The 26,461-nt window shown below is 41.6% G+C and overlaps 1 protein-coding gene across 4 annotated transcripts in view; it reads left to right on the forward strand.

The window, feature by feature from the left end:
* The window catches only part of PAN2 (PAN2-PAN3 deadenylation complex catalytic subunit PAN2), a 381,243-nt gene that overhangs the window by 188,031 nt on the left and 166,751 nt on the right, over positions 1-26,461 (forward strand). For all 4 annotated transcript variants that reach the window (XM_071685459.1, XM_071685467.1, XM_071685439.1 and 1 more), the window contains one exon: positions 15,717-15,854. In XM_071685459.1, coding sequence (XP_071541560.1) covers positions 15,717-15,854 — 138 coding nt within the window. The remainder of the gene's footprint in view (positions 1-15,716; positions 15,855-26,461) is intronic.

Below are 26,461 nucleotides of genomic sequence, written 5' to 3' on the forward strand. Positions count from 1 at the left end.
TATAAAAGGATTGTTACTGTAGTTATTACCTCCACCCATGTTGGTATTAATGAGGTGAATCAGAGGAGGATATATAAAAGTAAACCAATTAAAACAATGATGTTAAGAGGAGCTAGTTGTACTAAAGGTAAAGAAGACAGAAAAGAACACAATATGAATTAAAGCAGTGATAGAAACTAGAAATGATATATATCCTGCAAAATCCAGCTGGTAGTGTGGGATGAACATTTCTTTTGGAGAACCATGAATACTTCCATAGGGGGGCAGTGGCCCCCCCATTGAATCCACCTGCCTCCAAAATAGAAATGATTTGCTTCCCATATCTCGCCTGCTTACTAGAGACCTTCCCTTTGCTTCAATACCCTTGCACATGTACGATTAGGAAGAGAGGAGAATGAATGGTTTTGAGTGAAGATTGGTCTATGGCAGGGGTGTAAAGTGTCATCATTGTTCTTTAATTTGTTTGTATATAGGGAGGTGAGGGAGGTAAATATGAGTCATAGAGAGAGGGCGAGTATACAGTCTGTGGGGGATGAAAGGGTCTAGGAAGTGAGTCAGTTGTTGTTTACTGATGATGTCGCACTAGTGGCAGATGTGAGAAAATGTACAAGTTGGAGACTGAGTTTGGAAGAGTAGATGAAGGAGAAAGTTGAGAGTAAATGTAATAAAAGCAAAGTTATTATGTTTAGCAGGGTTTAAGGACAGGTTGATTAGGATGTAAGTTTGAATGGAGAAAACTTGGAGGAAGTTAAGTGTTTTAGATACCTAGAAATGTACATTGCAGCAAATGGGACCATGGAAGTGGAAGTGAGTCATAGTTGAAGGTATAGTAGTCCTACAAGTTTTATTGATGCATGGCATGGGTTATAGATAAGTCTGCGCAGAGGAGGATGGATGTGTTGGAAATATGTTTGAGGACAGTAAGTGGTGGGAGGTAGTTTGACTGAGTGAGTAATGAAAGGGTAAGAGAGAGGTGTGGTAATAAGAAGTGTGTGGTCGAGAGAGCCAAAGAGGGTATGCTGAAATGGTTTGGATGAATGGAGAGAAGGATTGAGGAAAGAGTGACTAAGGATATATGTGTCAGAAGTGGAGGGAACAAGGAGAGTGAGGGAACCAAATTTGAGACAGAAGGATGGAGTGAAAAAGATTTTGTGCAATCAGTGCCTCAATATGTAGGAAAGTCAGAGGCATGCAAGGGATAAACTGAATTTTTTATTCTTGATTGCCATTTCCTGTGTTTGCAAGGTAGTCCCAGGAACAGACAAAGAAAGGCTAAATATGTTCACATCCATTGTATAGCTGTGTATACACATGATGTCTCCATGGTTGTTTGATTTGTTTATGGATGGGGTTGTTAGGGAGGTGAATGCAAGAGTTTTTGAGAGAGGGCAAGTATGCAGTTTACTGTGGATGAGAGGGCTTGGGAAGTGAGTCAGTTGTTGTTCGCTGATGATACAGCGCTGGTGGCTGATTCGGGTGAGAAACTGCAGAGGCTGGTGACTGAGTTTGGTAAAGTGTATGAAAGGAGAAAGTTGAGAGTAAATGTGAATAAGAGCAAGGTTATTAGGTTCAGTATGGTGGAGGGACAAGTTGATTGGGAGGTAAGTTTGAATGGAGAAAAACTGGAGGAAGTGAAGTGTTTTAGACATCTGGGAGTGGACTTAGCAGTGGATGGAAGCATGGAAGCAGAAGTGAGTCACAGGGTGGGGAAGGGGGCAAAGGTTCTGGGAGCATTGAAAAATATGTGGAAGGCGAGAATATTATCTTGGAAAGCAAAAATGCGTATGTTTGAAGGAATGGCGGTTCCAGCAGTGTAATATAGTTGCAAGGCATGGGCTATATAGATAGGGTTGTGCAGAGGAGGGTGGATGTGTTGGAAATGAAATGTTTGAGGACAACATGTGGTGTGAGGTGGGGGGTGGCATGATGTCTCCATGGTTGTTTGATTTGTTTATGGATGGGGTTGTTAGGGAGGTGAATGCAAGAGTTTTTGAGAGAGGGCAAGTATGCAGTTTACTGTGGATGAGAGGGCTTGGGAAGTGAGTCAGTTGTTGTTCGCTGACGATACAGTGCTGGTGGCTGATTTGGGTGAGAAACTGCAGAGGCTGGTGACTGAGTTTGGTAAAGTGTATGAAAGGAGAAAGTTGAGAGTATATGTGAATAAGAGCAAGGTTATTAGGTTCAGTATGGTGGAGGGACAAGTTGATTGGGAGGTAAGTTTGAATGGAGAAAAACTGGAGGAAGTGAAGTGTTTTAGACATCTGGGAGTGGACTTAGCAGTGGATGGAAGCATGGAAGCAGAAGTGAGTCACAGGATGGCGAAGGGGGCAAAGGTTCTAGGAGCATTGAAAAATATGTGGAAGGTGAGAATATTATCTTGGAGAGCAAAAATGCATATGTTTGAAGGAATAGTGGTTCCAGCAGTGTAATATGGTTGCAAGGCATGGGCTATATAGATAGGGTTGTGCAGAGGAGGGTGGATGTGTTAGAAATGAAATGTTTGAGGACATGTGGTGTGAAGTGGTTTGATTGAGTAAGTAATGTATGGGTAAGAGAGATATTTCTTTTCTTTCATACTATTCGCCATTTCCCGTGTTAGCGAGGTAGCGTTAAGAACAGAGGACTGAGCCTTTGAGGGAATATCCTCACTTGGCCCCCTTCTCTGTTCCTTCTTTTGGAAAATTAAAAAAAAGAGGGGAGGATTTCCAGCCCCCCGCTCCCTTCCCTTTTAGTCACCTTCTACGACACGCAGGGAATACGTGAGAAGTATTCCTTCTCCCCTATCCCTGGGGATAGGGGAGATGTCACGGGTAAGAGAGATGCGTGGTAATAAAAAGAGTGTGATTGAGAGAGCCAAAGAGGGTGTGTTGAAATGGTTTGGACACATGGAGAGAATGAGTGAGGAAAGATTGACAAAGATAATATATGTGTCAGAGTTGGAGGGAAGGAGAAGAGGTATACCAAATTGTAGGTGGAAGGACGGAGTGAAAAAGATTTTGAGTGATCAGGTTCTGAACATCAGCAGGGTGAAAGGCTTGCGAGGAATGGAGTGAATTGGAACGATGTGGTATACCAGGATCGATGTGCTGTCAGTGGATTGAACCAGGGCATGTGAAGTGTCTGGGGTAAACTATGGAAAGGTCTGTGGGGCCTGGATGTGGAAAGGGAGCTGTGATTTCAGTACATTACACATGACAGCTAGAGACTGAGTGTGAACGAATGTGGCCTTTTTGTCTTTTCTTGGAGCTATCTTACTCTGGGGGGTTGCTATTCCATGTGTGGCAGGGTGGCAAAGGGAATGGATGAAGGCAGCAAGTATAAGTATGTACATGTGTATATATGTATATGTCAATGTTTGTATATGTTGAAGGGAGCAGGGGGCTGGAAATCCTCCCCTCTCATTTTTTTTATTTTCCTGGGGGAGGGGGAATGAATGGAGAAGGGGCCAAGTGAGGATGCTCCCTCAGGGGCCCAGTCCTCTGTTTTTAATGCTACCTTGCTGGCACGGGAGATGGCGAGTAGTATGAGAGTAGATAGAAAAATGTATATGTTGAAATGTATATGTATGTATATGTGCGTGTACGGGCATCTGTGTATATATGTGTGTGTATGAGTGGTTGGGCCATTCTTCGTCTGTTTCCTTCCGCTACCTCACTGACATGGGAAAGTGATTAAGTGTAATAGATTAATGTAAATGATGCAGTAATGCCTGCTGACCATCTTTCCTACTCACTTATGTATGTCACTCTTTTTAAACCTGGTATTCTCAGTCACCAACCCTTTTTCAACATACAACTAAAGCTGTTCACCATTTCCATGCACATAGTTGAATACCCCATGTGCCCCAGTTATGCAGTAATGCCTGCTGACCATCTTTCCTACCCACTTATGTATGTCACTCTTTTTAAACCAGGTATTCTCAATCATCAACTAAAGCTGTTCACCATTTCCATGCACATAGTTGAATACCCCATGTGCCCCAGTTATGTCCTCATCTGGCACATTACTCACTTTCACATTTAAATCGCCCATCATTAATACCCAGTTTCTTGCATGAAAGTGAAAAAAATTGCTGAAACCTGCTCGGCTGCTCCTAGAACACTTGTCTTTCATAATGTTTCTTCTCATGGCTAGGTTCCTCAGCACTAATAATCACTCTTCTCTTGCAATCACTCTCATTTTCACACATTATTCTGGAGCTCACTTCCGTACTCTTTCACATATTCCCACAACTAATGTTTCAACGATAGTGCTACCCCTTTCTTAGCTCTAGGTAGGTATTTCCAAAACTTTCTCACCCTTTCCCCTGAGGTTTTTGTACTCAGAGCCATTTAGGTTCCTTTCCTCAAACTCTAACTATCTTACCTTTCTCCTCATCTTAGTTGCATCCACCTATATTCAAACACACCAACCTGAGTGTTCGAGGAAGATGAGCACTTCTTGCTTGGCTCCTTTTAGAAATTGGATTACAAGAAGGGGGAGTTTCCATTCCCCACTTCTGCTCCTCATATTTGTTTTCTACTTCATGTAGGGAATACAGAGGTAGAATTCTTTTTCTTCTACTTCAAGGATAAGGATTGTATAATGTGTTTGATGATTGGGCAGTTTTTGGGTTGGGATGGTATGTAAAATGAGAGAATCATGGAAAATGGTTTGATGAAGAGAGAATGGTCCTAAATGCTTGCATGAAATGAAATTTAGTAAGGCAGCTGGAGAATATGGTATTGCTGTTGAATTTCTGAAGAAAGGAGTTGCCTGTGTTGTTGATTTATTAGTTTGACTTTTCAGTGTATGTATGAGTAATGATGGGGTGCCTATGGACTGGTGGAATACATGTATAGTGGCATAGTATACTGGCAAAAGAAAAAAATGGTGAGTGTTCAAACTACAGAGTTATGAGCTTGTTGACTGTACTTCATAAGTTGTATGTCAGAGTGGTGATTGAGGGGTGAAGGCATGTAAAGGGCATCAGATTGGGGAAGAACAGTGTAGTTTCAGGAATGGTAGATGTGCAGATTAGTTGTCAACTTTAAAGAATGGGTGTGAGAAATACTTAGTGAAACAGAAGGATTTTTACGTGGCATTTATGTATCTGGAGAAAGTTTATGATAGGGTCAATAGAGTTGCCTTGTGGAAGTTCTTGCGATTATATGGTGTGGTAGCATTATGTGGTATTTGTATACATGCCACATATAGATCTTTCTGTTTCTCTTAGCATATCTCTCACATATTCTTAAAGCAAACACCTGATCCAAACATCCTCTACCACTCCTGAAACCAAATTTTTCTTCTCCATTTTAATGTTCTGTACATTCCACCACCATTTCAGTCACCAATCTTCCTTATAACTTTACATGTACAATTTTCTGTAAATCAAACTCACTTTTGTCCCCTTTGCCCTTTAATCAGTTGCATTATACATGTGTTTTGCTAGCCCTCATGCACATGTCTGTGAACTATACATTCACTGAAAATCCTACCTAACCAATTAACAGTATAGTCAGCCCCTTTATTAAAAGACTTAATCATCCATTCCAACTGCCTTGCCATACTTTATCTCACTTAAGCTTTCATCACCTTTCCTTTTTTCATTAAACTACTTGCCATGACTCTCTCTTCACATACATCCCCATTCCAAACATTCCACATTTGCCACACTATTATCAAATACATACAATAGTCCTTCACAGTGCTCTCTTCACCTCATCTCTTCCTGCTACCACTTCCCCATTTGCTCCCATCACTGATGATCCTTTTTTCATGTTTTTTATCTTTTATTTTAGGGGGAGGGGTCAGTCTTACCCTCTGAAAGTTTTTCTCTCAACCTGCCTCCTGTTCTTATGCTCATAGGACATAGGACAGAGGAGAATTTTTTTTGTTTTGAAAGTGAAAATCTTTTCATGTCTTCAGGGAGTGTCCAATTAGCATTTTTTTCTGGGGGTAGGGTTTCTAATCCTGCTCTTCCTTCTCGTATCTTTTTTGGAAAAATTTTACTTTGTGCCATTTGTGGCAATGTTGGGATGAACATCCATGATCTATGAATTTTGAGCTGCTAGTGGCTAGAATTGAGTGGGTCATTGATGTCATTTCTAAGTGGTCTTTGACTGAGGGCAGGCCTGACACGAGCAAGCTGCAACTACATTAGTCAGGTAGTAATGAAGGATGAGGAAAGCAAGTGCATCCTTACCAGATATAAAAAGCATTAGAATGCCCTTACCCTGAATTTCCCAGAGATGTCCTTGAGAATCTCATACATCTGAGACATCACCTTAGAGAGGAAAGACCTTTGTTTTAAAACATACATTTCTTACATTTTTCAAAGCAAACACCTGGTACACACTATACCTCTCCTGAAATGAAATTCTGTAAGGTACAAAAAGAAACATTGATTTAATGTATAGTTTTTTGTATTTTTAAGAAAAATCAGCTTTTTTAATATTTGATATCTGAAGGAAGTTTTCTTTGTCTCAGAAAGTTTTTTTTTTTGTTTTGTTTTTTGCTTTGTCGCTGTCTCCCGCGTTTGCGAGGTAGCGCAAGGAAACAGACGAAAGAAATGGCCCAACCCACCCCCATACACATGTATATACATACACGTCCACACACGCAAATATACATACCTACACAGCTTTCCATGGTTTACCCCAGACGCTTCACATGCCCTGATTCAATCCACTGACAGCACGTCAACCCCGGTATACCACATCGATCCAATTCACTCTATTCCTTGCCCTCCTTTCACCCTCCTGCATGTTCAGGCCCCGATCACACAAAATCTTTTTCACTCCATCTTTCCACCTCCAATTTGGTCTCCCACTTCTCCTCGTTCCCTCCACCTCCGACACATATATCCTCTTGGTCAATCTTTCCTCACTCATTCTCTCCCAGTGCCCAAACCATTTTAAAACACCCTCTTCTGCTCTCTCAACCACGCTCTTTTTATTTCCACACATCTCTCTTACCCTTACGTTACTTACTCGATCAAACCACCTCACACCACACATTGTCCTCAAACATCTCATTTCCAGCACATCCACCCTCCTACGCACAACTCTATCCATAGCCCACGCCTCGCAACCATACAAAATTGTTGGAGCCACTATTCCTTCAAACATTTTTTTCTTACGTGCTCACCATTTCTCTGCATTAACAAAGTAGTGCCAGGAAACAGATGAAAAAAAGGCCTCATCAACATGCATCCATTCCACTTTCCTCATCCAGGCCCCACGGACCTTTCCATGGTTTTCCTCGGCTACTTCATATACCCTGATTCAGCATATTACCCCTGTATACAGTGTTGCTCCAATTCATTCTGTCCTGTGCTTAATTTTCACCCACTTGCATGTTTAGGCCTTGAGCACTCAAATTTTTTTGCTTCATCCTTACACCTTCACTATTATCTCCTCCTTACCAGATGTCCAGACCATTTCAGCACACTTTCTTCAGCTCTCTCTCTCCCATGTTCTTATTATCACCACTCTCCCTTCCAATCATAAAGGTTATTTATGTATCATTATACTTTGTCATTGTCTCCTGCGTTAGCGAGGTAGTGCAAGTAAACAGACGAAAGAATGACCCAACCCACCCACATACACATGTATTTACATACACACCCACACATGCACATAAACATACCTATACATTTCAACGTGCTGTCAATGGATTGAACCAGGGCTTGTGAAGCATCTGGGGTAAACCATGGAAAGTTTTGTGGGGCCTGGATGTGTAAAGGGAGCTGTGGTTTCAGTGCATTACACATGACAGCTAGAGACTGAGTGTGAATGAATGTGGCCTTTGTTGTCTTTTCCTAGCGCTACCTCGTGCAATGGGGGTAAGGGGGGTGATGTTTTTCATGAGTGGTAGGGTGGCGACAGGAATTGAAGGCAACAAGTATGAATATGATTTTTTTAAACTTTGTCGCTGTCTCCCACGTTTATTATACTTTGTTGCTGTCTCCCATGTTAGCGAGTTAGCACAAGAAAACAGACGAAAGAATGGCCCAACCCACCCACATACACATATATATATATGTACATGTCCACAGACGCACATATACATACCTATACATATCAACGTATACATATGTATACATTTTTTTTCATACTATTCGCCATCTCCTATGTTAGCAAGAGAGGACTGAGCCTTTGAGGGAAATCCTCACTTGGCCCCCATCTCTGTTCCTTCTTTTGGAAAATTAAAGACAAGAGGGTGGATTTCCAGCCCCCCCGCTCCCTCCCCTATTGGTTGCCTTCTACGACACGCAGGGAATATGTGGGAAGTATTCTTTCTCCTCTATCCCCAGGGATAATATATATACATACACAGACATATACATATATACACATATACATAATTTATACTGTCTGCCTTTATTCATTTCCATTGCCACTCCACCACACATGAAATGACAACCCCCTCCCCCTGCAAGCGCACGAGGTAGTGCTAGGAAAAGACAACAAAGGCCACATTTGTTCACACTCAGTCTCTGGCTGTCATGTATAATGCACCGAAACCACAGCTTCTTTCCACATACAGGCCCCACAAAACTATCCATAGTTTACCCCAGACGCTTCACATGCTTTGGTTCAATTCAATGACAGCACGTTGACCCCGGTATGCCACATCTTTCCAATTCACTCTATTCCTTGCATGCCTTTCACCCTCTTGTATGCTCAGGCCCCGATTGTTCAAAATCTTTTTCACTCCATCTTTCCATGTCCAATTTGGTCTCGCACTTCTCGTTCCCTCCATCTCTGACACATTTATCCTCTTTGCCAATCTTTCCTCACTCATTTTCGCCATGTGACCAAACCATTTCAAAACACCCTCTTCTGCTCTCTCACCCACACTCTTTTTATTACCAAACATCTCTCTTACCCTTTATTACTAACTCAATCAAACCACCTCACACCACATATTGTCCTCAAACATCTCATTTCCAACACATTCACCCTCCTCTGCACAACTCTATCTATAGCCCATGCCTTGCAACCATATAACATTGTTGGAACCGCTATTCCTTCAAACATACCCATTTTTGCTCTCCGAGATAATGTTCTCACCTTGCACACATTTTCAGGGCTCCCAGAACTTTTGCCCCCTCCTCTACCCTGTTACTCACTTCTGCTTCCATGGTTCCATCTGCTGCCAAATCCACTCCCAAATATCTAAAACACTTCACTTCCTCCAGTTTTTCTCCATTCAGACTTACCTTCCAACTGACTTGTCCCTCAACCCTACTGTACCTAATAACCTTGCTCTTATTCACATTTACTCTCAGCTTTCTTCTTTCACACACTTTACCAAACTCAGTCACCAGCTTCTGCAGTTTATCACCCGAATCAGCGACCAACAACTGACTTACTTCCCAAGCCCTCTCATCCACAACAGACTGCATACTTGCCCCTCTCTCCAAAACTCTTGCATTCATCTCCCTAAGAACCTCATCCATAAACAAATTAAACATCATTCACCCCTGCTGCAAACTGACATTCACTGAGAAGATGACTTTCCTCTCTTCCTACTCGTACACATGCCTTACATCCTCGATAAAAACTTTTCACTGCTTCTAGCAACTTGCCTCCCACACCATATATTCTTAATACATGTGTATATATATTTTATTTATTTATTTATTTTGCTTTGTCACTGTCTCCCACGTTTGCGAGGTAGCACAAGGAAACAGACAAAAGAAATGGCCCAACCCACCCCCATACACTTGTATATACATACACGTCCACACACGCAAATATACATACCTATACATCTCAATGTACTCATATATATACACACACAGACACATACATATATACCCATGCACACAATTCACACTGTCTGCCTTTATTCATTCCCATTGCCACCTCGCCACACATGGAATACCATCCCCCTCCCCCCTCATGTGTGCGAGGTAGCGCTATGAAAAGACAACAAAGGCCCCATTCGTTCACACTCAGTCTCTAGCTGTCATACAATAATGCTCGAAACCACAGCTCCCTTTCCACATCCAGGCCCCACAGAACTTTCCATGGTTTACCCCAGACGCTTCACATGCCCTGATTCAGTCCACTGACAGCACGTCAACCCTGGTATACCACATTGATCCAATTCACTCTATTCCTTGCCTGCCTCTCACCCTCCTGCATGTTCAGGCCCCGATCACTCAAAATCTTTTTCACTCCATCTTTCCACCTCCAATTTGGTCTCCCGCTTCTCCTCGTTCCCTCCACCTCCGACACATATATCCTCTTTGTCAATCTTTCCTCACTCATTCTCTCCATGTGCCCAAACCATTTCAAAACACCCTCTTCTGCTCTCTCAACCACACTCTTTTTATTTCCACACAGCGACTAGAGGGGACGGGAGCGGGGGGCCAGAAATCCTCCCATCCTTGTATTTTTTTTTTTTAACTTTCTAAAATGGGAAACAGAAGAAGGAATCACGCGGGGAGTGCTCATCCTCCTCGAAGGCTCAGATTGGGGTGCCTAAATGTGTGTGGATGTAACCAAGATGTGAAAAAAGGAGAGATAGGTAGTATGTTTGAGGAAAGGAACCTGGATGTTTTGGCTCTGAGTGAAACGAAGCTCAAGGGTAAAGGGGAAGAGTGGTTTGGGAATGTCTTGGGAGTAAAGTCAGGGGTTAGTGAGAGGACAAGAGCATGGGAAGGAGTAGCAGTACTCCTGAAACAGGAGTTGTGGGAGTATGTGATAGAATGTAAGAAAGTAAATTCTCGATTAATATGGGTAAAACTGAAAGTTGATGGAGAGAGGTGGGTGATTATTGGTGCATATGGACCTGGGCATGAGAAGAAAGATCATGAGAGGCAAGTGTTTTGGGAGCAGCTGAATGAGTGTGTTAGTGGTTTTGATGCACGAGACCGGGTTATAGTAATGGGTGATTTGAATGCAAAGGTGAGTAATGTGGCAGTTGAGGGAATAATTGGTATACATGGGGTGTTCAGTGTTGTAAATGGAAATGGTGAAGAGCTTGTAGATTTATGTGCTGAAAAAGGACTGATGATTGGGAATACCTGGTTTAAAAAGCGAGATATACATAAGTATACTTATGTAAGTAGGAGAGATGGCCAGAGAGCGTTATTGGATTACGTGTTAATTGACAGGCGCGCGAAAGAGAGACTTTTGGATGTTAATGTGCTGAGAGGTGCAACTGGAGGGATGTCTGATCATTATCTTGTGGAGGCTAAGTTGAAGATTTGTATGGGTTTTCAGAAAAGAAGAGTGAATGTTGGGGTGAAGAGGGTGATGAGAGTAAGTGAGGTTGGGAAGGAGACTTGTGTGAGGAAGTACCAGGAGAGACTGAGTACAGAATGGAAAGAGGTGAGAACAATGGAAGTAAGGGGAGTGGGGGAGGAATGGGATGTATTTAGGGAATCAGTGATGGATTGTGCAAAAGATGCTTGTGACATGAGAAGAGTGGGAGGTGGGTTGATTAGAAAGGGTAGTGAGTGGTGGGATGAAGAAGTAAGAGTATTAGTGAAAGAGAAGAGAGAGGCATTTGAACGATTTTTGCAGGGAAAAAATGCAATTGAGTGGGAGATGTATAAAAGAAAGAGACAGGAGGTCAAGAGAAAGGTGCAAGAGGTGAAAAAAAGGGCAACTGAGAGTTGGGGTGAGAGAGTATCATTAAATTTTAGGGAGAATAAAAAGATGTTCTGGAAGGAGGTAAATAAAGTGCGTAAGACAAGGGAGCAAATGGGAACTTCAGTGAAGGGCGCAAATGGGGAGGTGATAAAAAGTAGTGGTGATGTGAGAAGGAGATGGAGTGAGTATTTTGAAGGTTTGTTGAATGTGTTTGATGATAGAGTGGCAGATATAGGGTGTTTTGGTCGAGGTGGTGTGCAAAGTGAGATGGTTAGGGAAAATGATTTGGTAAACAGAGAAGAGGTAGTAAAAGCTTTGCGGAAGATGAAAGCCGGCAAGGCAGCAGGTTTGGATGGTATTGCAGTGGAATTTATTAAAAAAGGGGGTGACTGTATTGTTGACTGGTTGGTAAGGTTATTTAATGTATGTATGACTCATGGTGAGGTGCCTGAGGATTGGCGGAATGCGTGCATAGTGCCATTGTACAAAGGCAAAGGGAATAAGAGTGAGTGCTCAAATTACAGAGGTATAAGTTTGTTGAGTATTCCTGGTAAATTATATGGGAGGATATTGATTGAGAGGGTGAAGGCATGTACAGAGCACCAGATTGGGGAAGAGCATTGTGGTTTCAGAAGTGGTAGAGGATGTGTGGATCAGGTGTTTGCTTTGAAGAATGTATGTGAGAAATACTTAGAAAAGCAAATGGATTTGTATGTAGCATTTATGGATCTGGAAAAGGCATATGATAGAGTTGATAGAGATGCTCTGTGGAAGGTATTAAGAATATATGGTGTGAGAGGCAAGTTGTTAGAAGCAGTGAAAAGTTTTTATCGAGGATGTAAGGCATGTGTACGTGTAGGAAGAGAGGAAAGTGATTGGTTCTCAGTGAATGTAGGTTTGTGGCAGGGGTGTGTGATGTCTCCATGGTTGTTTAATTTGTTTATGGATGGGGTTGTGAGGGATGTGAATGCAAGAGTTTTGGAAAGAGGGGCAAGTATGAAGTCTGTTGGGGATGAGAGAGCTTGGGAAGTGAGTCAGTTGTTGTTCGCTGATGATACAGCGCTGGTGGCTGATTCATGTGAGAAACTGCAGAAGCTGGTGACTGAGTTTCGTAAAGTGTGTGAAAGAAGAAAGTTAAGAGTAAATGTGAATAAGAGCAAGGTTATTAGGTACAGTAGGGTTAAGGGTCAAGTCAATTGGGAGGTGAGTTTGAATGGAGAAAAACCGGAGGAAGTGAAGTGTTTTAGATATCTGGGAGTGGATCTGGCAGCGGATGGAACCATGGAAGCGGAAGTGAATCATAGGGTGGGGGAGGGGGCGAAAATTCTGGGAGCCTTGAAGAATGTGTGGAAGTCGAGAACATTATCTCGAAAGCAAAAATGGGTATGTTTGAAGGAATAGTGGTTCCAACAATGTTGTATGGTTGCGAGGCGTGGGCTATGGATAGAGTTGTGCGCAGGAGGATGGATGTGCTGGAAATGAGATATATGAGGACAATGTGTGGTGTGAGGTGGTTTGATCGAGTAAGTAACGTAAGGGTAAGAGAGATATGTGGAAATAAAAAGAGCGTGGTTGAGAGAGCAGAAGAGGGTGTTTTGAAATGGTTTGGGCACATGGAGAGAATGAGTGAGGAAAGATTGACCAAGAGGATATATGTGTCGGAGGTGGAGGGAACGAGGAGAAGAGGGAAACCAAATTGGAGGTGGAAAGATGGAGTGAAAAAGATTTTGTGTGATCAGGGCCTGAACATGCAGGAGGGGGAAAGGAGGGCAAGGAATAGAGTGAATTGGAGCGATGTGGTATACCGTGGTTGACGTGCTGTCAGTGGATTGAATCAAGGCATGTGAAGCGTCTGGGGTAAACCATGGAAAGCTGTGTAGGTATGTATATTTGCGTGTGTGGACGTATGTATATACATGTGTATGGGGGTGGGTTGGGCCATTTCTTTCGTCTGTTTCCTTGCGCTACCTCGCAAACACGGGAGATAGCGACAAAGCAAAAAAAAAAAAAAAAAAATTTATGTCTGTGTATTTATATGTATGTAATCGTTGAAATGTATATGTATGTATATGTGTGTGTTTGGGCATTTATGTTTATGTAGGTGGGTTTGGCCAATCTTTCCTCACTCATTCTCTCCATGTGCCCAAACCATTTCAAAACACCCTCTTCTGCTCTCTCAACCACGCTCTTTTTATTTCCACACATCTCTCTTACCCTTTATTACTAACTCAATCAAACCACCTCACACCACATATTGTCCTCAAACATCTCATTTCCAACACATTCACCCTCCTCTGCACAACTCTATCTATAGCCCATGCCTTGCAACCATATAACATTGTTGAACCGCTATTCCTTCAAACATTTTTTTCTTACGTGCTCACCATTTCTCTGCATTAACAAAGTATGCCAGAAACAGATGAAAAAAAGGCCTCATCAACATGCATCCATTCCACTTTCCTCATCCAGGCCCCACGGACCTTTCCATGGTTTACCCCAACGCTTCACATGCCCTGATTCAATCCACTGACAGCACGTCAACCCTGGTATACCACATTGATCCAATTCACTCTATTCCTTGCCTGCCTCTCACCCTCCTGCATGTTCAGGCCCCGATCACTCAAATTTTTTTTGCTTCATCCTTACACCTTCACTATTATCTCCTCCTTACCAGATGTCCAGACCATTTCAGCACACTTTCTTCACTCTCTCTCTCCCATGTTTCTTATTATCACCACTCTCCCTTCCAATCATAAAGGTTATTTATGTATCATTATACTTTGTCATTGTCTCCTGCGTTAGCGAGGTAGTGCAAGTAAACAGACGAAAGAAATGGCCCAACCCACCCCCATACACTTGTATATACATACACGTCCACACACGCAAATATACATACCTACACACTTTCCATGGTTTACCCCAACGCTTCACATGCCCTGATTCAATCCACTGACAGCACGTCAACCCTGGTATACCACATTGATCCAATTCACTCTATTCCTTGCCTGCCTCTCACCCTCCTGCATGTTCAGGCCCCGATCACTCAAATTTTTTTTGCTTCATCCTTACACCTTCACTATTATCTCCTCCTTACCAGATGTCCAGACCATTTCAGCACACTTTCTTCACTCTCTCTCTCCCATGTTTCTTATTATCACCACTCTCCCTTCCAATCATAAAGGTTATTTATGTATCATTATACTTTGTCATTGTCTCCTGCGTTAGCGAGGTAGTGCAAGTAAACAGACGAAAGAAATGGCCCAACCCACCCCCATACACTTGTATATACATACACGTCCACACACGCAAATATACATACCTACACACTTTCCATGGTTTACCCCAACGCTTCACATGCCCTGATTCAATCCACTGACAGCACGTCAACCCTGGTATACCACATTGATCCAATTCACTCTATTCCTTGCCTGCCTCTCACCCTCCTGCATGTTCAGGCCCCGATCACTCAAATTTTTTTTGCTTCATCCTTACACCTTCACTATTATCTCCTCCTTACCAGATGTCCAGACCATTTCAGCACACTTTCTTCACTCTCTCTCTCCCATGTTTCTTATTATCACCACTCTCCCTTCCAATCATAAAGGTTATTTATGTATCATTATACTTTGTCATTGTCTCCTGCGTTAGCGAGGTAGTGCAAGTAAACAGACGAAAGAAATGGCCCAACCCACCCCCATACACTTGTATATACATACACGTCCACACACGCAAATATACATACCTATACATATCAACGTATACATATGTATACATTTTTTTTCATACTATTCGCCATCTCCTATGTTAGCAAGAGAGGACTGAGCCTTTGAGGGAAATCCTCACTTGGCCCCCATCTCTGTTCCTTCTTTTGGAAAATTAAAGACAAGAGGGTGGATTTCCAGCCCCCCCGCTCCCTCCCCTATTGGTTGCCTTCTACGACACGCAGGAATATGTGGGAAGTATTCTTTCTCCTCTATCCCCAGGGATATGTTTATTGATAGTTTATTTTCTGTTATGTAAGCATTATGATCAGAATGAAGCATCTATATATCTATTTATGCCTAGTGACTGCTGTAGTAATTTTATCTTTTTAACCTTATATATTTTTGTAATGAACTGCAGGTAGTCCATCAACACCTTCAAAGAGGTACCCTGACAGCTCTACTCCACAACCTTCTCCTGCCCGACCTTGTAGATATGGTCCTGCCTGCACTCGTCTTGACTGCCGATTTTGGCACCCTGACCGCGACAGTGGGGAAGGTACATGTATACTGTACTAAGTTTGTTTTGGAATCTGTGTGAAGGATCATGTGTTGAAAGTTGAGTTTACATTGTGAAGTATTCAGGCATATGAGTGAGCAATCATTCTTGAAGAGTTCAGTGTGATATATCATTAAAGTACAGTAGTATGATAGAATACATCATCGATCTTGAACAAATTCTAAGTTTGAATTACAGTAATATTGTAAAGATGATGCAGCTTATAAGACTGCTTTTAGTGCTAGGTCTCATAACTGGATTAATGTTTGCAAGTAAATGTAAGTGTGAAAGTCAGAAAAGAAAATCAGATGCTAGATAAACTTCATTTAACTCCTGTTATTATCATCTTATACCTTAAAGATTATATTATTTCATTTTAAGACACTGCTCAGTTCAAGAAAAAATAAAAAAAGAGAAAAATCGATGATTTCACTTCCAAGCAAGGCTTTCATGCTTCAGGTTTTACCTCTTTATTTATCTTTATATTTCTAATGCCCATTCTCTTGGGGAACTCCCATCAAGGGGATAGCCATGGTCAAAAAGTCTTCATTTATCTCTGTCTTTACATTCCTTCCTTGCATACACTATTTCAGGCATTCTTCCTCCATTTTTCTTCCTCCAGTATTCTTCCACTTTGTTTCCTCATGTCACAGGTGGTTTTCCTTTCACACCAACCCTTTTAATCTTACTGTCATACACTCTTCTTTTTAACTCCACATTATGCTTTCTTACTACATGCTCAAACCACCTTAAAGTATTATGTTTCACTTACTCTGCCACTCCACAATTCATTCTGTTTGCATTCCCTGCCAAACCACATCTCTTAAACACCCCCTCATTACTTTCCTCATTTCATTTAGTCATAGCACATGCTCCTCTCAAGTGACTCATTTCCTCAGTCTGGATTCTTGACCTCTGTGACTCATCCCATGTCCATGTATTGCCTGCATGGGTCAAGGTTGGAAGGACTTTGTTGTCCCTCAATCCTTTTTTCACCTCCATATTTACACCTGTCCCCTTCATGCTTCTGTTAAGAGACCCAATGACTCTTTTACCCAGTATTGCCTGCCCCCATTCCATATTTCTATATCACCAAGTTTGCCCAAGATAGCTCCCAAATACTTAAATTCTGTCACCTCTTCCAGTCTTCCTCCTCTCATATCTATAACACAGATTAGTACACTTTCTTCTTTCACTCTATAGGGCTCTGCAAATACTTCACTTTCAGTTTTCTTTCAAACATTATTACTTTACTCTTATTCGCATTGAACTTCATTGATCTACATTTGCACACAGCATAAAACACTTACAAGCCCCTGCAACTCCCCCACCCTCAGCAAACAACACTGTATCATCCACAAGCAGGCTTGTCAGTTGCCACCATACCTTACCACCACCCTCCATCACTTCACCCCTTTTCCCTGGTTTTACTTTTATCTTTCTTATTGTTCCATCCATATGTATTTAAAAAGCCAACACCCGTATGTATATCAAACCTTTTGCTCAACTCTCCTTCCACTCTTACACTTAGGTTTTCTCACCATCTAACATTTGTGTCCTTTCCCCATATATCCTTATCACATCCCATAGAGAGTTCCACGTGACTCTTAATCTTAACATATACTTTCTTCTGTTCCATAGAAGCTTTATACATCTTGCCTTCCATTAGATAAATTTTTTCGTTCTTTTTTACCCCAAAATCTGATCTGCACATCCCCTACCTTTCCTAAAGCCCCCTTGTTCTTCACTTATTCTGCATTCAGTCACATCCGTCACTTTGTTAATAAACACTCTTTCATACGCTTTTCCTGGTATACTTAACAGACTTATTCCATTATAAGTGCTACATACATCCATAGCACCTTTACTATTGAATAATGGAACAATGGTAGCCTTCCCCTAGTCCTCAGGCACAATCTTCTGCTTACATGCTCAATTATATATCTAAACCATCTACTCTGTCACACTTTATCCTCAATATTTCAACATTTTGGCTGTAATTCCATCTATCTCAAGTACCTTTCCTGTCCTCACATTCATTATTTCCCATATTACCTCCCCATTTGCTGTTGGTCCCTGCGTTTGTATCCTTTTCTATCCATCCTCTGCATCCATGCATGTAACAATTGCTGCCTAACCTTGTACCACATTGATCAGTTTTTAAGAATACTCTTTCCATCTTCCTTTTGCTTCCTCCTTTTGATTCAGTAAGTTCCCTTCCTTTCTTTTCTCCTTACAAATCGTATATACTTTCCTTTTCCATTATTGAACTTTCACCAGTACATTCCTATTGAGCAGTCTATCATGTGTCTCTTTCTTCTCTTCCACAGCATTTCTAATCTCATCTTATTTATTTATTTATTTTGCTTTGTCGCTGTCTCCCGCGTTAGTGAGGTGGTGCAGGGAAACAGACGAAAGAATGACCCAACCCACCCACATACACATGTATATACATACCCGTCCACACGCAAATATACATACCTATACAACTCAATGTATACATATATATACACATACAGACATATACATATATACACATGTACATAATTCATAGTGTCTGCCTTTATTCATTCCCATTGCCACCTCGCCACACATGGGATAACAACCCCCTCCCCCCTCATGTGAGTGAGGTAGCGCTAGGAAAAGACAACAAAGGCCCCATTCGTTCGCACTCAGTCTCTAGCTTTCATGTAATAATGCACCAAAACCGCAGCTCCCTTTCCACATCTAGGCCCCACAGAACTTTCCATGGTTTACCCCAGACGCTTCACATGCCCTGGTTCAATCCATTGACAGCACGTCGACCCCGGTATACCACATCGATCCAATTCACTCTATTCCTTGCACGCCTTTCACCCTCCTGCATGTTCAGGCCCCAATCACTCAAAATCTTTTTCACTCCATCTTTCCACCTCCAATTTGGTTTCCCACTTCTCCTCGTTCCCTCCACCTCTGACACATATATCCTCTTTGTCAATCTTTCCTCACTCATTCTCTCCATGTGACCAAACCATTTCAAAACACCCTCTTCTGCTCTCTCAACCACACTCTTTTTATTACCACACATCTCTCTTACCCTATTATTACTTACTTGAGCAAACCACCTTACACCACATATTGTCCTCAAATATCTCATTTCCAGCACATCCACCCTCCTGCGCACAACTCTATCCATAGCCCACGCCTTGCAACCATACAACGTTGTTGGAACCAGTATTCCTTCAAACATACCCATTTTTGCTTTCCGAGATAATGTTCTTGACTTCCACACATTCTTCAACACTCCCAGAACTTTTGCCCACCCCCCACCCTATGATTCACTTCCGCTTCCATGGTTCCATCCGCTGCCAAATCCACTCTCAGATATCTAAAACACTTCACTTCCTCTAGTTTTTCTCCATTCAAACTTACCTCCCAATTGACTTGACCCTCAACCCTACTGTACCTAATAACCTTGCTCTTATTCACATTTACTCTCAACTTTCTTCTTTCACACACTTTAAAGGTCTATCCACCAGATATATCCCATTTCCTTCTGATATCTCACAACCTTGTATCCAACCACTAATTCTTCAACCTTCATATACTGTACTTTCACCTAAACTTTCTGTTACCCTTCTTTCATACTCCTTGGACTCTTTCTGATTCATCTTCTGCCTTGCCAGCACATATCTCTCCACTCTACTTTGCATCACAAGAACTACAAAATGGTCAGAATCTCTAAAGAATCCTTTCACAACTCTAGCATCCAGCACACCCTTTCTCATTCTTTTATCCACTGCCAAATAATCAGTCCTTTCATTCTTCCATCATTTTTCATCCATGTATATCTGAGAATCATCTTGTGTGGAAAAATGGATTTTGCAAGAAAGAAATGCCTCTCAGCACAGACATACACAAGATAACTTCCAGTCTCATTTCCTCCAGGTTTTATTTGCAGAACATATCCTGTTACTTATGGTGAGGATACCCTATGTTAGGCAGCTTGTTACATTCTTAAAAGTCAGATTACGTGATTTGCTGCCTCAATTACCCTGTGGTGTTGAAAGTGTTGAGATGCAATTTTTGCATCCCATCCTTTTGTTTAGTGATTTTTTCATACTTATCCACCATTTCACGTGTTAGCAAGGTAGTGTCAAGAACAGATGACGAAGTCTTTGAGGAAAAATCGTCCTTTGTTTTGTGACATTTTTGCTGTTTTTCTTCCAGGTGATATTTTTTTCAGTTACCAGTAATTAATCATACGTCCTAAGAAGATTTGCTGTGGAAAAATGACCCATATTCTTACTCAAAAGCAAGAATATGTGTCTACAAACAAGATTGTATGACACAGCCAGGGTTGAGGTCACCATCTGGACACTATTTTTTTTTTTTTTCTTTCTTTCCAGCTGACATCATCCCCTCTCAAAAAGTTGGGCCTGGTTGACCTAGGAAGATCAGTAAGGTGAGAAATAACTTGATATGGATGCGTTTTTTCAATACCTCATGCTTCAACAGATTATCAGATGCCTTACTGGTCTTCCTAGGTTGACCAGACCCAACTCCTCAGGAAGGAACGATTTTAAAAAAAGAGTCTGGATAGTGCACTTGATTCTGCAAAATCATCTTGTAATCTTGCCTAGACACAATTTCCTGCTTCCTAGCAAGAATATGGTCTTTACTACTTCTTTGGACCCATGGATGGTTACTACTCAAGGAAAAGTAATGCCCAGCATAAAAGTAGCAAAAATATCACTAAACACAGAGACAGAGAGCAAAAGGTGTGTCCCTCCACTCTTAATACCATGGGGTAACTGAGGCACAAATTAACTCATCTGTCTTCTAAGACTATACCATGCTTCAAGACATACAATATCCCCACTGTGAGCAAGTTATAGTATTAGTTCTGCAAATAAAATCTAGGGCATGAGAGCCTTATTTTGAAGGTAGACATAGGATTTTTCTTTTCATGGAGATTGTATGTAAGAGCAGGAAAAGTAGATGAAGATTGTGGAAGGAAGTTAAGTGGAAAGTTTCGTGATGATAAGAAACCATACTGGAAGGTGAAAGAGGAAAGAGGTGGCTATAAGAGTGCAAATGTTAATGTGAGAAAGGGGATTTGCTGGATTAAAAGGAGGAAATGAAAAGAAGATGGAAAGGGTAATTTGAAGAACTGATGAATGTGGAAGGGGAGGCAGCAGTTGTTCCATGCATGGTTATGGAGAATGGATGGAAAAGAATACAAGTATAAGGGCCTATAGCAAAAAAGGAAGTAAGAAGGGCGATAATGAGGCTTAAGGTAGGAAAGGCACCTTGAGTAGTTGGGATTACGGCTGAAATGCTGAAGTATGGAGGAGAAAGTGTGATGGAGTGGATGCATCATGTATGTAATTTAGCATGGAAAAACAAGGTTATGTCTGAGGACTGTATCAAAGCTATTATCACACCTTTGTTCAAAGGAAAAGGTGCTGAGGATGTATGTAGCATTTATAAGGGAACAAGTCTGTTAAAGATAGCAGGAAAAGTGTATTAAAGAATGTTAATTGATAGAGTGATTGAAGTGACTGAATGTAGAATAAGCAAAGAGCAAGGGGGTTTTAGGAAAGGTTGGGGATGTGTGGATCAGATTTGTGTGGTAAAGATGACCGTGGTAAAGTATTTAGTGAAAGGTAAGAAGTTGTATTCAGTTTTCTTAGATCTGGAGAAAACATATGATTGAGTTTAACGGAATGCTTTGTGGAATGTGTTAAGGATATATGGTATAGCGGGATAACTGTTGGTTGGTGTGAAAGCATTCTGTAGAGGAACAAATGCATGTGTAAAAGTGGATGGAGAGCTGAGCGAAAGGTTTGGGGAGGTGATAACAAGTAGTGGTGATGTGAAAAGGAGATGGAGTGAGTATTTTGAAGGTTTGTTGAATGTGTTTGATGATAGAGTGGCAGATATAAGGTGTTTTGGTCGAGGTGGTGTGCAAAGTGAGAGGGTTAGGGAGAATGATTTGGTAAACAGAGAAGAGGTAGTAAAAGCTTTGCGGAAGATGAAAGCAGGCAAGGCAGCAGGTTTGGATGGTATTGCAGTGGAATTTATTAAAAAAGTGGATGACTGTATTGTTGACTGGTTGGTAAGGTTATTTAATGTATGTATGACTCATGGTGAGAGGTGCCTGAGGATTGGCAGAATGCTTGCATAGTGCTATTGTACAAAGGCAAAGGGGATAAAAGTGAGTGCTCAAATTATAGAGGTATAAGTTTGTTGAGTATTCCTGGTAAATTATATGGGAGGGTATTGATGAGAGGGTGAAGGCATGTACAGAGCATCAGATTGGGGAGGAGCAGTGTGGTTTCAGAAGTGGTAGAGGATGTGTGGATCAGGTATTTGCTTTGAAAAATATGTGTGAGAAATACTTAGAAAAACAAATGGATTTGTATGTAGCATTTATGGATCTGGAGAATGCATATGATAAGAGTTGATAGAGATGCTCTGTGGAAGGTATTAAGAATATGTGTTGTGGGAGGCAAGTTGTTAGAAGCAGTGAAAAGTTTTTATCGAGGATGTAAGGCATGTGTATGAGTAGGGAGAGAGGAAAGTGATTGGTTTATAGTGAATGTTGGTTTGAGGCAGGGGTGTGTGATGTCTCCATGGTTTTTTAATTTGTTTATGGATGGAGTTGTTAGGGAGGTGAATGCAAGAGTTTTGGAAAGAGGGGCAAGTATGCAATTTGTTGTGGATGAGAGAGCTTGGGAAGTGAGTCAGTTGTTGTGCTGATGATACAGCACTGGTGGCTGATTCATGTGAGAATCTGCAGAAGCTGGTGACTGAGTTTGGTAAACTGTGTGATAGAAGAAAGCTGAGAGTAAATGTGAATAAGAGCAAGGTTATTAGGTACAGTAAGGTTGAGGGACAAGTCAATTGGGAGGTAAGTTTGAATGGAGAAAAACTGGAGGAAGTGAAATGTTTTAGATATTTGGGAGTGGATTTGGCAGCGGATGGAACCATGGAAACATAAGTGAATCATAGGGTGGGGGAGGGGGCGAAAATTCTGGGAGCATTGGAAAATGTGTGGAAATCAAGAACATTATCTTGGAAAGCGAAAATGGGTATGTTTGAAGGAATAGTGGTTCCAACAATGTTATATGGTTGTGAGGCATGGGCTGTAGATAGAGTTGTGCGGATGAGGGTGGATGTGCTGGAAATGAGATGTTTGAGGACAATATGTGGTGTGAGGTGGTTTGATTGAGTAAGTAATAATAGGGTAAGAGAGATGTGTGGTAATAAAAAGAATGTATTTGAGAGAGCAGAAAAGGGTCTTTTGAAATGGTCACATGGAGAGAATGAGTGAGGAAAGATTGACCAAGAGGATATGTGTGTCAGAGGTGGAGGGAACAAGGAGAAGTGGGAAACCAAATTGGAGGTGGAAAGATGGGGTGAAAAAGATTTTGAGTGATCGGGGCTTGAACATGCAGGAGGGTGAAAGGTTTGCATGGAATAGAGTGAAGTGGAACGATGTGGTTTACCGGGGTCGACGTGCTGTCATTGGATTGAACCAAGGTTTGTGAAGCGTCTGGGGTAAAGTATGGAAAGTTTTATGGGGCCTGGATGTGGAGAGGGAGCTGTGGTTTCAGTGCATTATTACATGACAGCTAGAGACTGAGTGTGTACAAATGTGGCCTTTGTTGTCTTTTCCTAGCGCTACCTCGCACACATGCTTGGGGAGGGGGTTGTCATTTCATGTGATGGGGTAGCGACGGGAATGAATAAAGGCAGACAGTATGAATTATGTACGTGTGTAAATATGTGTATGTCTCTGTGTGTATATATATGTATATGTTGAGATGTATAGGTATGTATATGTGTGTGTGTGGACGTGTATGTATATACATGTGTATGTTGGTGGGTTGGGCCATTCTGTCGTCTGTTTCCTTGCACTACCTCGCTAACGCGGGAGACAGTGATAAAGTATAATAGAATATATGTACATTTTTTTTTATTATTTTGCTTTGTCGCTGTCTCCCATGTTTGCGAGGTAGCGCAAGGAAACAGACGAAAAAAATGGCCCAACCCACCCGCATACACATGTATATACATACACATCCACACACGCAAAATATACATACCTATACATCTCAATGTACACATATATATACACACACAGACACATACATATATACCCATGCACACAATTCACACTGTCTGCCTTTATTCATTCCAATCGCCACCTTGCCACACATGGAATGCCATCCAGCTCCCCCCTCATGTGTGCGAGGTAGCGCTAGGAAAAGACAACAAAGGCCCCATTCGTTCACACTCAGTCTCTAGCTGTCATGCAATAATGCCCGAAACCACAGCTCCCTTTCCACATCCAGGCCCCACACAACTTTCCATGGTTTACCCCAGACGCTTCACATGCCCTGATTCAATCCACTGACAGCACGTCAACCCCGGTATACCACATCGATCCAATTCACTCTATTCCTTGCCCGCCTCTCACCCTCCTGCATGTTCAGGCCCCGATCACATAAAATCTTTTTCACTCCATCTTTCCACCTCCAATTTGGTCTCCCACTTCTCCTCGTTCCCTCCACCTCTGACACATATATCCTCTTGGTCAATCTTTCCTCACTCATTCTCTCCATGTGCCCAAACCATTTCAAAACACCCTCTTCTGCTCTCTCAACCACGCTCTTTTTATTTCCACACATCTCTCTCACCCTTACATTACTTACTCGATCAAACCACCTCACACCACACATTGTCCTCAAACATCTCATTTCCAGCACATCCATCCTCCTACGCACAACTCTATCCATAGCCCACGCCTCGCAACCATACAACATTGTTGGAACCACTATTCCTTCAAACATACCCATTTTTGCTTTCTGAGATAATGTTCTCGACTTCCACACATTCTTCAAGGCTCCCAGGATTTTCGCCCCCTCGTCCACCCTGTGATCCACTTCCGCTTCCATGGTTCCATCCACTGCCAGATCCACTCCCAGATATCTAAAACACTTTACTTCCTCCAGTTTTTCTACATTCAAACTTACCTCCAAATTGACTTGACCCTCAACCCTACTGTATCTAATAACCTTGCTCTTATTCACATTTACTCTTAACTTTCTTCTTTCACACACTTTACCAAACTCAGTCACCAGCTTCTGCAGTTTCTCACATGAATCAGCCACCAGCGCTGTATCATCAGCGAACAACAACTGACTCACTTCCCAAGCTCTCTCATCCCCAACAGACTTCATACTAGCCCCTCTTTCCAAAACTCTTGCATTCACCTCCCTAACAGCCCCATCCATAAACAAATTAAACAACCATGGAGACATCACACACCCCTGCCGCAAACCTACATTCACTATATATATATATATATATATATATATATATATATATATATATATATATATATATATATATATTATATATATAGAAAGTTAAGAGTAAATGTGAATAAGAGCAAGGTTATTAGGTACAGTAGGGTTGAGGGTCAAGTCAATTGGGAGGTAAGTTTGAATGGAGAAAAACTGGAGGAAGTAAAGTGTTTTAGATATCTGGGAGTGGATCTGGCAGCGGATGGAACCATGGAAGCGGAAGTGGATCATAGGGTGGGGGAGGGGGCGAAAATCCTGGGAGCCTTGAAGAATGTGTGGAAGTCGAGAACATTATCTCGGAAAGTAAAAATGGGTATTTTTGAAGGAATAGTGGTTCCAACAATGTTGTATGGTTGTGAGGCGTGGGCTATGGATAGAGTTGTGTGCAGGAGGATGGATGTGCTGGAAATGAGATGTTTGAGGACAATGTGTGGTGTGAGGTGGTTTGATCGAGTAAGTAACGTAAGTGTAAGAGAGATGTGTGGAAATAAAAAGAGCGTGGTTGAGAGAGCAGAAGAGGGTGTTTTGAAATGGTTTGGGCACATGGAGAGAATGAGTGAGGAAAGATTGACCAAGTGGATATATGTGTCGGAGGTGCAGGGAACGAGGAGAAGTGGGAGACCAAATTGGAGGTGGAAAGATGGAGTGAAAAAGATTTTGTGTGATGGGGGCCTGAACATGCAGGAAGGTGAAAGGTGGGCAAGGAATAGAGTGAATTGGATCGATGTGGTATACCGTGGTTGATGTGCTGTCAGTGGATTGAATCAGGGCATGTGAAGCGTCTGGGGTAAACCATGGAAAGCTGTGTAGGTATGTATATTTGCGTGTGTGGATGTATGTATATACATGTGTATGGGGGTGGGTTGGGCCATTTCTTTCGTCTGTTTCCTTGCGCTACCTTGCAAATGCGGGAGACAGCGACAAAGCAATAAAAGAAAAATTTTTTTTTTTATTATACTTTGTCGCTGTCTCCCGCGTTTGCGAAGTAGCGCAAGGAAACAGACGAAAGAAATGGCCCAATATATATATATATATATATATATATATATATATATATATATATATATATATATATATATATAAATATTTTTTTTTTTTTTTTTTTTTTTTTTTTTATACTTTGTATATATATATATATATATATATATATATATATATATATATATATGTGTGTGTATATATGTCCCTGGGGATAGGGTAGAAAGAACACTTCACACGCATTCCTCACGTGTTTTAGAAGGCAACTAAAGG

The sequence above is a fragment of the Panulirus ornatus genome, chromosome 3 (assembly GCF_036320965.1).
Source record: "Panulirus ornatus isolate Po-2019 chromosome 3, ASM3632096v1, whole genome shotgun sequence".
Taxonomy (NCBI): Eukaryota; Metazoa; Arthropoda; class Malacostraca; order Decapoda; family Palinuridae; genus Panulirus; species Panulirus ornatus.